Consider the following 12954-nt stretch of genomic DNA (forward strand, 5'->3'; position numbering starts at 1 on the left):
ATAACTATGTAAGAACAAATGTATGGGAGTTAAATCATTTCAAGCATTTGTCAAAGATTACTTAAATAATGTTCAAGCAAATTTGATCATTTTGTCATAATCAAAACTAGAATAATTTTAAAGCTAACATTAAAGACTCCAAATATTACCTTAGATTTACATTTGGAAGTTTAATCCTAGCCAGGATGAATTAGCACTAGGATGATTATAATCTTGAAATCAACCTTCACAGATTACTCGAATGGCATCCTTGTTTTGATCATAAGTGTATAAAGATGTATTAGTGGCATCATCAGTCTTCACTTCATGCAAGAACTTCTCTTAGCGAAACAACACATCTTTAACCTATTTCCAATATGTGGGAATATAATTAATTTTCCTTATAATTTTGAAGAAAGTTCCCTAATAAGCTTAACAAGAAATTATGTGACTTCGCAAGTTAACAAATTCCTTTTACGTTGAAATTTAATTATAAAAATAAGATTGAAGGAATCACTCTCTTGAGAAAGATTGTGAAACTTTGAATTGTTCAGAAGACCATTCTTACAAAGTGATAGGAGTGATAAATGTTGATGCCGAGATAAAAAAATTTGATCAAGTGTATGTCTATTTAAGAGAAAAAAGAATCCCTTCTTCATTTCTTCATCTTCTTAGAAAGAATGGCAAGGTGACCTTTGTAGGCTTTAAAGTACACCATTGTAAAAGGTGACAAGAGAAAGGAACATGATATGAAGACATAAAAAAGAAAATCATGACAAAGGTGTAAGAAGAAGGGAGTACATTGCCTAATGTCATTGGACATTTCGAAAATCCAAGGAGACAATTTCCAGAGCAAGAAAGTTTGCCGAAGATATAAAGCCATGTATTAAAAATTATGAAAAGGAAAAAGAATGGCTTCATAAAGAAAAGGAAATCACGAAACTTTTGAAGAAAAGGATATGTGCCTAAGCTCATTGTTTGGTTTAATTTATATCATCAATGCTGTGCATGGCTTCAAGAGCTAGCCACACCACTTACTGGAAAGAGTTAAGATACAAAGAATTGATTAATCAACCACAAAACAATCAAAATAACAAGTGTCAATATGCATGGACTACTGCATGGAAGTGGGGGACTTACTTTGTTCTTTCTTCTTTTCTTTTTCTAGAAGTTCATATCTTTCAATGTTAGATGGCTTGGAAGAAGGGAAAAAGAAGACCATTTAGAATATTTATTAAAGCATCAAAGCCGAATGTCCTTTGGTTAAGAAAATGTGCTGGTAAGGATGCGAATTTTATGAGCCAAGAAGAAAAGGAGATTACCTTAGCTACTTGCTCAAATAACCAGCTCCAATTGCTCTCAAATATTTACCATGTCTGGCTAATAAAGTCATACTTCACATGTAAAAATATGTAGGCTAAACAAGCAAGGAAAGTGGTCGAATTGAATAAAAACAGAAGCTTCTGCACCTCACCTCTTCAATTAGTTCCAAATTTTTTATTGAGTCTAGCCCACAAGATTATATATCATTTGTGATAATATGAGAATAAATAAGTAAGGTAAGTTATTGAATTAAATCAAAACATGCCATGTGGCAGTGTAATTAACTCTTCAATATAATTTATCAATGTCATTGTCATGTCACATGAAAATGGCGTGTAATTTTTATTACTTGTGCTAGTCAATAAATATTTATAAAGATTAATTTGAACGAAAATAAAAATATAAAAATTTAATTGGACATAAAAAATAAAACTTAATTTTAATTTTCTTGTATAATTCAAAAGTTTGTTCAAGTATTCTGCAATTATTTATCTTTTTTGTAAATGAATAAAACAAATAAAAATATTTTTACATTACTTGTGATAAATGTAACATAAATTATAATGATTTTAAACGTAACGGAAAGTAAAAGTAAGTATAACCTGATTATTATTTAATGTAGATAGTAAGATTTATTGTAAAGTTGAAATTAGTCCTTAAAATCTTAACTTAAATGAGTAAAGGTAAAGGTAAAAAGTCATAACATTTATGGTGAAATAGAAAGATTTAATATCCATTTTTTATAAAATATTTAAAGTAATTTATATTTCTTGAACAAGTTACAAAAAGTTGAAATTATAATTTGAGGTTAAATATTTCTAAATAATGAGTATAACATAATTAAGTAAGTTAACAAAATGTTAATATTAGAAAATAGTAACATTTTAATTTTAACATATAATGAGTAACCACATATATTTCTAATATCATTTACTTCTTAACTTATAGAATTAATTTTTATTTTTTAAAAATTATATTATTTTCACTAAATAAATAAATTTGATATTAAAATTCTTGTGGGGACGCATCAGTGGCTGACCTGAGATGATAAATGGATGACGTCAGTAGTAGCACGTGAGTCCTCACGTGATTACTAACTGTTCTCCTCTTTTCCCTTCGGACCAAAAAAATGAAAACCATTTTATTTCAGACTCAGTAGATCATCATCAGCCACAGTTAAACCTAATTTTCATTATCCTTTCTTCTGCGAACTCTAATTTCTCTTTCTTTCTCTCTCCTAGGGTTTCCATCTTCTCTCATTTGCTTTTACTCGCTTTCCTTCGTCTCGGATCTTGTTGCTGGCCCAATGGAGTTTGGTGGTGGACGCAAGAGAGGCAGGCACGAGGCTGCCTTGAACGGCAATGGAGGCCTCAAGAAATCCAAGCAAGGTGCGAATTTTCCACTTCTTTTCTATATATGTATCAATCTGTGTATATTTATGCTTAAACAAGTTCCTTATGTATACTTGTAATGAAATGGTCGTTTCTGGGGTTTGTAGAACTGTTCTTTTTTCTGCTTTCTTCATGTGAGCCTTTCTTCAGTATTTTTTCTTGATTTATTGAAAAATTGGAAAGCTTTTGTGTAGTTTAAGACTGTTTTCTTGCTGGAAAAGTACAAATGGAGATATGAACTCAACACAATTACCTGACAAGTGGCAAGCATATAAATTCGTTTTGTTGAAAAGTTTTATCCTTTCAGGACTATTACCCTTTGCTTCAAAGGTGGAGTTTAAATGGTCCACAAACGGGTTAAATTGATTGTCAATTATCCATTTAGCTGTATATGTTATCGTAATAATTCTATGTTTAGTTTCTTATATGGTTCAATGGGCATGTGACAACCAATCAAACCCGCTTGTGGACTTTTTGAATCCATTGCTGTTGTGTAGGGTATTATCTGTACATGTCTGTCTGTGTGTATTTCACTTAGTTTGGGTGTGCTGAGCTGAAAAAGCTGCGAGTTTGAACTTTGGTTGTGATTCTTGATGTGCTTTATTGATGACTTTTAGCATCTTTGGGTTGTGGTTGCATAGCAAAGTTTGTATTGGTGGTGGTTATGGATTCATTTTTGTCTTCTCTTATTCCTGTATAGTTCTGTTATTTGGATAAACAGTTGAATGTGGAAGTCCATTAATCCTCGATCGATTCTGATTAAGCTTTTCTTGCATGACTAGCTATAATAGCTTACTTTAGCTTTAAAACCAGTGTTATATTCGTATTTTTGCTTTGTCGTTGCAATTTTTATGAGTCTTGATTAGTCATTTATTTCTTTATATTTGAAACTTTGGCGAATTTCTCTGGGTATGCTGATTCCTGTAGAAGTTTGAAATTTTCATGTGAAGCAAATAGATATTAGCCTTTAATATGATTTCTCACCTGGAAAACAATGGAAAAGGACAAAAGCAAAGAATTCAATTTTCATTTTATTATCTGAAACTTAGTTCATGGGAAGTATGAAGCTCAACTTATTTTCAAAGTCACTTAGATGAGTTGTTATTTCTGCTGGAACCAAAAAAAAATTAAGTATAATGTTTAAATATTCTTTTCTTTCTTTGTTTCTTTATTTTCTTAAATGAAACACAGGATGCTGTAATGGACAGAACATATTTATAAGTCCTTTACTGGACATAATTATCAAATTGTCAGCCCACCATTTAATTTTTTACTAAGATTGATGGTTATATTCTGTAAAAATTGATGTAAACCAATTATTCATATTTTATAAAGCGCATACTTTTTTATAGTAGTGATAAGAAATGGTAACATGGTATTGAATACTCTGTAAAGTTCAAAAATCAATAACTCACTGAAATTGTAACTGAAATAAATGAATTAATGTTCTGCAACAGAAATGGAGTCCTTTCCAACTGGTATAGGAAGCAAATCGAAGCCATGCACAAAGTTTTTCAGGTTCAAATCTTAACCTATCTAAAATAAATAGCCTAAATGCACTTCCATCTATTTCTAATTTTTATAATTTGCAAGTAAAATTTCTTAGACATCAACCTTCTGAAGCAAAATTTATGTGATTATCACTAATGAATTGGTCACTTAAAGTGGTGATACAGGTAATACTCTTCGCTCTAATCATGATAAGAAAGACTATGGAACAGAAATGGTTGATTTCTTGGTGAATTCCTGGGTTAACTACATGCTGGCCTATATGAACACAAAAAGCAATTATGCAGGATGCAAAGTTTTTCCATCTTATAGTATACTTTTATAATCTTATTTAATCTTTTGAATTAAATACAGTAACATGTGGATTATTGAGTTGGCACCTAGTTTGTTTCAATGGATAATGGAAATAGAATGGCTAAAGAAATATGGCTAAAGTTTTAGTAGAATGTATTTTGCTTTCTTGCTTTTCAGGGCTCTCTATTCAGATGCAAAATTATGGGAATACACACGCACACACACGCACACACACACACAGGGTATATTGATTGTAACTTAAGCAGGTATTTCATGAAATTGATACTGGGTTCTTTGTTAATTAAATATTTGTAGGTTATCCCCCAATTAATTCACATTTTTTCTTGAGAAAGGGTTTTTTCTCTTATTTAATTGATACATAATTTTTTTTTAGCATCGACTTATTTAAAAGTAAAGAAATGAAGTTAAGAAGGTTTCTTATTTTATTTTTGGAGATTGTGTAATTTGTGTAGGGTTTTTTTTTTTTTTCATTTATTTGATTCATAGATCTTGCATTTATGGAAAAATTTTTTTATGTTGTTGGTGTTTTTTTATCTTGATTTTCTTTTGCCTTTTGTTTTTCTAAAGAAAGCTCAAGAAGATTTCGTGTCAAATTTTTTGGATGTTGTCTACTGATCAAGTAGCATTTTGGTCTAGTGTCTTTATTCATTCATTGCATTCTTATTAGACCTTGACTGAAATTCTTTTTGTTTAAGTCAAATTCGTTTGGCAAGCTTAAGGATCTGATTTGTCTTTCATAGTCACACTCTGTTGAATTATGACTATACTGTTTGTCTAATTTGTCTCTTGTAAAATCAAGAATTTCATTATTTCCAGATTGAATTTTTTCTTTCATTTTGTTTAAGACGATACATGAATTTTCTATATCAATAGAGTCTTCTCCAATCTCTCTTATATTCTCTATAAATCTTTGTGAAAATATTAACTTGGTTTTGTATGCATTTATTTGATTTATGAATAGATTTTTAGCTTTCTCTTGGGGGGAACAAAAAGAATGTGTATAGACATTTTTTTCTAGGCGGTGAAGTATGTTGTGGTTGAAAATTTCATATGTACATCATTGAAGTTTGTAATGAGTCCAGTTAATTAAATGGCAGTGAATTGCAGAAAAGGGTACTTCAGAACTTTTGCGGATAATATCTTGTAATGGTGTTATTACAATGTCATTGTTATTACAATTGATAGCAACAGTGAGTCTCTCTCTTTCCTCGAAGTGATGGTAGTCATGAGCATTTTTGTTGTTTCAGTTAAACAACTTAGTGATTGGTATTATCTAGTGATAAAAAAATCAATAAATCTTATTTTATGAAAGTACTTGGAAGTAATGACAGCTAAGAATATGGATGCAGAATAACAATTTGCCTGTTACAGTTTTTCTGGCTGTTAGGAATTAAAAGTGCTTTCCGTGTACTGATATTAATTTGAGCTTTACACAAACTGATAATAAAAAAATGTTAAATTGATGTAGTTGATATTCTTTGGTTTAGAGAGAAGAAAGTTATTTATATGAACTTTGCTCTGCTTGGAGGGTTGCTTGGCATGAATTCTACAAAGATACTAATTGGAATTTAGAATGCCAGTATTGATGAGGGTTCTTAATTGGTGATAAGATTTAAGACAATTGGAGAGATCATATGTGATGATTGGCTGGGTTGATATGAGTTCTGCTTTTATTCTGGTTTAGCTTATGTCAAAACATGGGATTTAGTTCAAAATATTCTGGATTGATATCTATGAATGCTGGGTAGGTCTAGGACTTTTCTGATTGTTTATTTCGTGTTTGTTGATGATTGAATATCCTGTTAAGTTGCCTTGGATATGTTATTAAGTTCAAATGTTAGAAGATTTAAGAATAAATGTAATTTGCAATGGGCGGGGTTTATGTAAGATGTATAGCATGAATTGCCGACCATTTTTTTGAAAAAGAAGTTATGTTGTGTAAGAATCAATGAGTTTTGGAATAAGTTTCATGGAGGTGACATATAGTTTGTGTATATTTTTTAAGGCTAGTGCTGGAGGAAATAAAATAGATTATTGGAAGGTTTTCTAAATCATACTTTTGTATTTGCTCTGTTATTCTTGGCATGAGAGGAGTAGGAGAAGAAGGAATTGATTCTAAGTAGGGTTCATTATCGTGAGTGATGATTAGTTGATTACGTTCATCAGAGGGCTATAAGTATATTACTGCTTTTGCTTATTGGAAGCATAGAAGTGTAAGAACTTTTCTTTAAAATTGTTCCAGCTAAAATGGAGACTACCGGGCCAGATTACATAAGATTATGAATCATTGTGCTTGGGGAGAGAGAAGAAGGCAAGAAAGGATAAGGATGTGAAAAACAAGGAATGCTATTTGTAATACTAGAGGTAGTGCTTATATAGGCATCTGCAAGGAAAGTTGTATAATGAGGTTTGCTCTTGTGCTATAGAGATTATGTCTGCTTTAACTTCAGGGGCTTGGAAATACGGAAAATATTCGAAAGTTGGGAGATTTCTGTTAACATGCATATTGGATTAACTTAGCTGTATATATATTCTACATTTGGCTCTTTTTTCTTATCTAATTGTGGATTTGCTGTTAATAAGGGCCCATGCAATCTCCCTTTTTTCTTTTCTCTTTTGCTCACTTTGAATTTTGCACATGGTTTTTCTGTTTCTTTTTCTTGGCAATTAAATGATGGTTGGTTTGTTTATTTATTTGAATAGAATTACAGAGCATATCATGTAGAAGGAAATTTAGAAATTTAAATATTTGAGATGGAATTTTCTAGTCCTGACAACTTATGTGGGAAGGTTCCTTAGGTAAAATGTTTATAATTGATGGCAGCTTATTGTTGCCTAGGTTTTATGTGGTCTACTTTTAGATCATTATAACTTCTGGTTCTTACATTTCACAGGTTGGGTTGGTTGGACATAAATTCAGATTGATCAATTCTCTAAGGAATGTCTTGCATTGTTTCTCCTGATTCTTAAGTATTACATTAGATTTTCTAAATGAATATGTGCTCTTATTTAAATATTCAGGTTTTATTTATGACAGCTTAAACAATATTAAACGTGGAAGGATGGATGCAGCTTGATCTTGAAATTTTTCGGTCTCATGTCATCGCTTTTAAAACTTATTTAGAGAGGAATTGACTTTTTAGATTGAAGTGTCAAAAACTATGATTTCTTTTAAAGATGCTCTGTAGAGATGTGATTGTTGATTTGCTAGGCACGGGACAATAATAAAGGGTTGTGTTGTGTTTTGGTGCTTGTTACTTAATGATATAATAATACAGATGATTATTATTGTGTGGAATTCCTGAATATTATATGTAGAAATTATTTCTTAGTATTAATGAGATGGTCTACTCTTGAAAAGCTTTGATTAATTCATAATTATATAAGACTACACTGGTATTTATGTTAGAGCGTTCCTAAAAGTGTATTTCAGTGATATTAGCCTGATATGCTTGAGTTTTCTTTTATTTTACAGCACTTCTGGTTGCCCATTTGGTGAGAGCTGTCACTTCTTGCACTATGTTCCTGGTGGCATAAAAGCAGTGTCTCAGATACTTGGTAGCAACCCAGCTCTTCCTGCAGCTTCCAGAAGTTCAGTAGTGCTACCATCCTTCCCTGACGGGTCATCTCCTCCAGCTGTAAAAACCCGTTTGTGCAACAAATTCAACACCCCAGAAGGTTGTAAATTTGGTGATAAATGCCATTTTGCCCATGGTGAGTGGGAGCTAGGCAAGCCAACTGGTCCTGCCTATGAAGATCCTCGTGCCATGGGACCAATGCCAGGAAGGATGGCTAGCAGGATGGAGCCCCCCTCACAAGGTCTTGGTGCTGCAGCGAGCTTCGGAGCATCTGCCACTGCTAAGATCAGCATTGATGCATCCCTTGCTGGAGCTATTATTGGTAAAAATGGTGTGAACTCAAAGCATATTTGTCGTGTTACGGGAGCCAAGCTTTCCATAAGGGAGAATGAGTCAGATCCTAGTTCAAGGAACATTGAGCTTGAGGGAACATTTGATCAGATCAAGCAAGCCAGTGCAATGGTTCGTGAACTCATTTTAAATGTTGGTTCAGCTTCTGGAGGTAGCATGAAGAATCCTGCTATGAGTGGCTCTGGTGCAGCAAACAACTTTAAGACTAAGCTTTGCGAGAACTTTTCCAAAGGATCCTGCACCTTTGGGGACAGGTGCCATTTTGCGCATGGAACAGAAGAATTGCGCAAACCAGGAATGTGAATTCCTTCTTGTTTGGTGATTCCCGTGGTGTTAGGTCAGAACTCTTGCTGTAGCCTTTGGTTAATTTGGTGTGTTTCTATGAGTTTTGCCTTTTGTCGGATGCAAGGGTAGCTTGGAGTCAAGAGGTTTCTAGGTATTTCTTTTCTGATATTTTTGATAATTCTCTTTGTACCTGCGGAAACTGGGGCCAAGTTGCTAGCTCACTATGAGTTGGTTAATTCTTCAGCAGTAAGCCTAGACTAAATTAAACAGATTTAACAGATTCAGCTCGTTGTATGCCTTGATATGAGTTGGTCTAAGGAAACAAATTGCATTCCATTCACATGATGACGTATAAAATCTTAAACTAAGGAGGGGTTAAGTGTAACGTTTGGTATAAGTGCAGCCCTTATTGGGAGTACTAGCCTTGAAACTACAAACTATTAGAATCGCAGCAAGCCGTCTGCTCTGTATCTTCACTGGGAGGCAACCGTGTCAATACTTCATTAACTAGGAAAGTGATCAATGGTGAATGGATGAGCTAGAAAGGTGATTGAGGATATTTAATTGGGTGTTTAAAAAATTGGTTTGAATTGCAAATGTTAAGTTCAATCAAAATTTATAATCGAAGACATTTTAAACCAAGTTTTAAGTTTTGAATATTCACTCCGGACTTGAGCTTTTTAATATTATATATACATGTATAATCAAACTACTAAATCCCTATAAACGTAAATTATTGAAATAAAAGTATTTTAATATTTTCAAAAAATTAGTTTTATTAAAATAATAAATCCCTAAATTAGTTTTTATGTCCTTGTTAAAAACATTTAAGCGTAAAGGAGAAGGATATGAGAAATGAATATGAGCTTTTAAAATTCTCCCTTTAAATATATGCATGAAGTTTAAAAATATTTTCAAGGTAAATTCAGTTAATATAATAGCATTTCAATATGTTCATAAACTTTGTCGCTCTTTTTGGTTATATCAAAAAGGTTAAGAAGTGTGAGGTTTAAGTATTTAAACTCAAAGGAACATGGTTACTAATAATTGTCCAGTACAAATAAGTATTAAGTTCAATAATGATCTCTAACCATCAAATCAAAACATTGAGATATATTTACATGCAAGTATTCAATCAATAGATGAAGAAAAATATCCAATCATCGTAATATGATAGCATTAAATCAAGATATATTCTCAATAAATGTATATTCAAACAAAGCATAGGGAAATATACTAATTTAGCACATTCAAAGATCAATATGTGCAAGTAAGTCATAATATATTTTCACTCAAGATATTCAATTAAAGCATGAAGGAATGTATTAAACGAAGGCAATCAAGGCTCATATAGATATTTTCAACAAAGATATATTCCCAAGTAAGATATTTAATTAAGACATTATGGAATATATCAATATATTATAAACAAATCAAGATATATCTCCATTTCGTATATTTTCAAGGAAAGCATTAAGGAGTATATCATCAATAATTAATCCAGAATGCCATACAAAGTACTTTTATAAGCAAAGTGTGAACATTTTATCTTTTAAGTTCAATTTTGGATATGCATATATGTAAGACAAGCAAAGTCAAATATAAAGCTTTTATAAGTTTACATATAATATGAACATAATTTAGCTATATATGTGCAACTTTATATGCTAGTATGTTCACATATTCATTTAACTAAATAATCAAGTAATCATGCAATCAAATAAAAGTAAACAAATTGATTACACAACCAATCATGCAAATATATTCACAAGTTTATATACAAACAAATATAGCAAGAAGCATAACAATCATTTTTTGAGCACAAATGTGAGGCATTATCAAGCACAAATTTAATATGGTGTTTAAGAGATAATACCAACAAAGATAAACACTACTAGTTAAGATTTTACCAAGATCATCATTGAAGATTGTGAGTGCTCAAGAATCATAGGACAATGTTAATGGCCATCTCCCCCTTAAGCATTCACTAAATCAATTCCGATAAGGAGAATGGATTAAATGGTTAATCGTATTAAAGCATAGTCTTTCCTTCCTTTAAATGGATCATGAGACAAGTATGGAGATTCATCATGACCATATGATAGATAAGCATTACAATGGATATTCAACATATTGTTCAAATGTTTAAACATTCATAGAACTAGAAAAATATAAGTATTTAAATAAATATTCAATATTTGCTTAAAACACTCATAATTTCAAGAAGTGTATGCACATTAGTTCCAATGCATGTCCAAGATATCATTTTGCAATAAACACGTTTTCCAAATTTCATCATGCGTTGTCCAAGCACTATCAATCAAGCATTTAAAGAAATTCTTGTAAGAAGGACAATTTGAGAGAGAAATTTCTCAACAAGATCACATCATCAAATGTCATAAAAATATTATCATTAAGCCCTAATTGGTAATCTTTTTTCTTGTATATTTTCAAGCAAGAATTTCAATAAAAGTTCTCCTAATTATGCATAAAACTATCAAATTAAGGAGAATTTTTCTCATCAAGATAATATCATTATCAATGAAGCATTGCCAAGACATTTTGCACTTGTTGTAATCATACAACAAAATATTATGATCAAGTAAGCATAAGCATGATTACATGTAATAACATGGCTCTTTTCATTAATTGTGATTTTAATTATGTTCATAGAAATGCATGCATGATTTTAATAAAAAAACATGGGCATATACAAAGATGACCAATGAAGCTTAAAATACATGCTATATCTCAATTTTCCATAATTCATAAGTGATACAAGTTGTTATAAGATATTAGAAATCAAGCACTCAATTCATGAATATATATAACATAAGCATCCACGCATCAGTGAATACCAATTGTTAAGATTCAAGAAATAAGCATTCAATTAAGACTCATTAGATATCCATTGCCAACTCAAGCTATAGTCATTTTTCATCTTAAACTGAGTGATTCATGATAGCCTATAAACTAATGTTGGAAACACACAAGTCTTTGGATCATGTAATCATTTAAGCTCATGAAGAATATAGTTAACATTCAAAAGCATATTCAAAAAATTCTTCAATTATGTCAACACAAAATATCATGATCTAACTTGAGGATTTAAATTTCTCATTCAAGAGCATAATCCAAGTCAAGTTATAAACTTCAAGTCTTAAGATCAAACAAGATGAGATATCACATAAACATGTAACTTCACCAAAATGCTAGATGAACTAAATATATTTCATGAAGTTCAATGTAGTCATTATAACTAATTCCACATGGATAATCAAGAAATCAATTTTGAAACAAATAATTAAGCACAATCACAAAACATATTCTAAAAATTTATTCTAGACAAAGCATTTTAAAATTTCAGTTTCTCAAAAAAAGATTTAATCAACATGACCATATGAACATTTCATTTTCAAGAATTAATGTCATCTATGCAAGCATATGAGTAATAATAGGATCACTAGATACAAGCATTTGCTCTGTAACATCTCGTACCCTCGTTTAAAAGTTTATAAGACTTTATTGATGAGAAAAAAAGTTATTTGACGTAAGTCTAAGTGTTAGAAAACGGTGATTGGTAAAAAAAATATTTTAAAGTAAAATAATATTTTTATGAATAAAATATTAATATTTTATTTATAAGTGAGATTAGTTAAAAAAGAGATTATATGATTAATCTAAGTGGGGGAGAAGAAGAAAAGAAGAATTCGGAAGAAAAACGAGGTTAGAGGAACCCACATGTCTTTATTAAATAGAAAACAAACGGGTAAGTATATATTTAAATATTATGTTGACACGTTGATAGGGTGCAAACCTTATATTATATTTATACACATGTCAAGGAAGGAAATAGAAGAAAATTGAAATTTAAGAAGTGATGGGAGGACTTATTAAAAATGATGAGAACTTAAGAGGGTTAAATAGTTACTTTTGTTTTTTCTTTTTCTCTCTCTATGGCCGGTCACCCATGTGAGAGCTTATGAAAATTTGGTACAAAGAAAGAAAGGAAAGGATGGGAGAAGGAAAAAGGAAAGAGACAAGAAATTTTACCACTTGTTGACTAAATAAAGAACTTTGAATTTTCTCTTGACTTTTCTTTCCATTTCATTCTACCTAGCAGGCCGAATGGTACAACTTTTGTCATTTCTTTCTTCTTATCCTATGGAGAGATACTAGAACCTTCATCCTTCATTCTTTAATGCATTTTTTTCTTTCTTTAC

The 12954-nt window shown here is 31.1% G+C and overlaps 1 protein-coding gene across 1 annotated transcript; it reads left to right on the forward strand.

The window, feature by feature from the left end:
* Positions 1–2467: 2467 nt before the first annotated feature.
* LOC110412824 (zinc finger CCCH domain-containing protein 14-like) lies at positions 2468–9015 on the forward strand. Its single transcript, XM_021423456.1, has 3 exons — positions 2468–2690; positions 4151–4211; positions 7993–9015. The coding sequence occupies exons 1-3, from the start codon at positions 2609–2611 to the stop codon at positions 8747–8749; spliced, it is 900 nt and encodes a 299-aa protein (XP_021279131.1). The 5' UTR covers positions 2468–2608; the 3' UTR covers positions 8750–9015.
* The last annotated feature ends 3939 nt before the right edge of the window (positions 9016–12954 follow it).

This window comes from Theobroma umbraticum, unplaced genomic scaffold, assembly GCF_002168275.2.
Source record: "Theobroma umbraticum cultivar Fairchild unplaced genomic scaffold, ASM216827v3 scaffold_95.0, whole genome shotgun sequence".
Classification (NCBI taxonomy): Eukaryota; Viridiplantae; Streptophyta; class Magnoliopsida; order Malvales; family Malvaceae; genus Theobroma; species Theobroma umbraticum.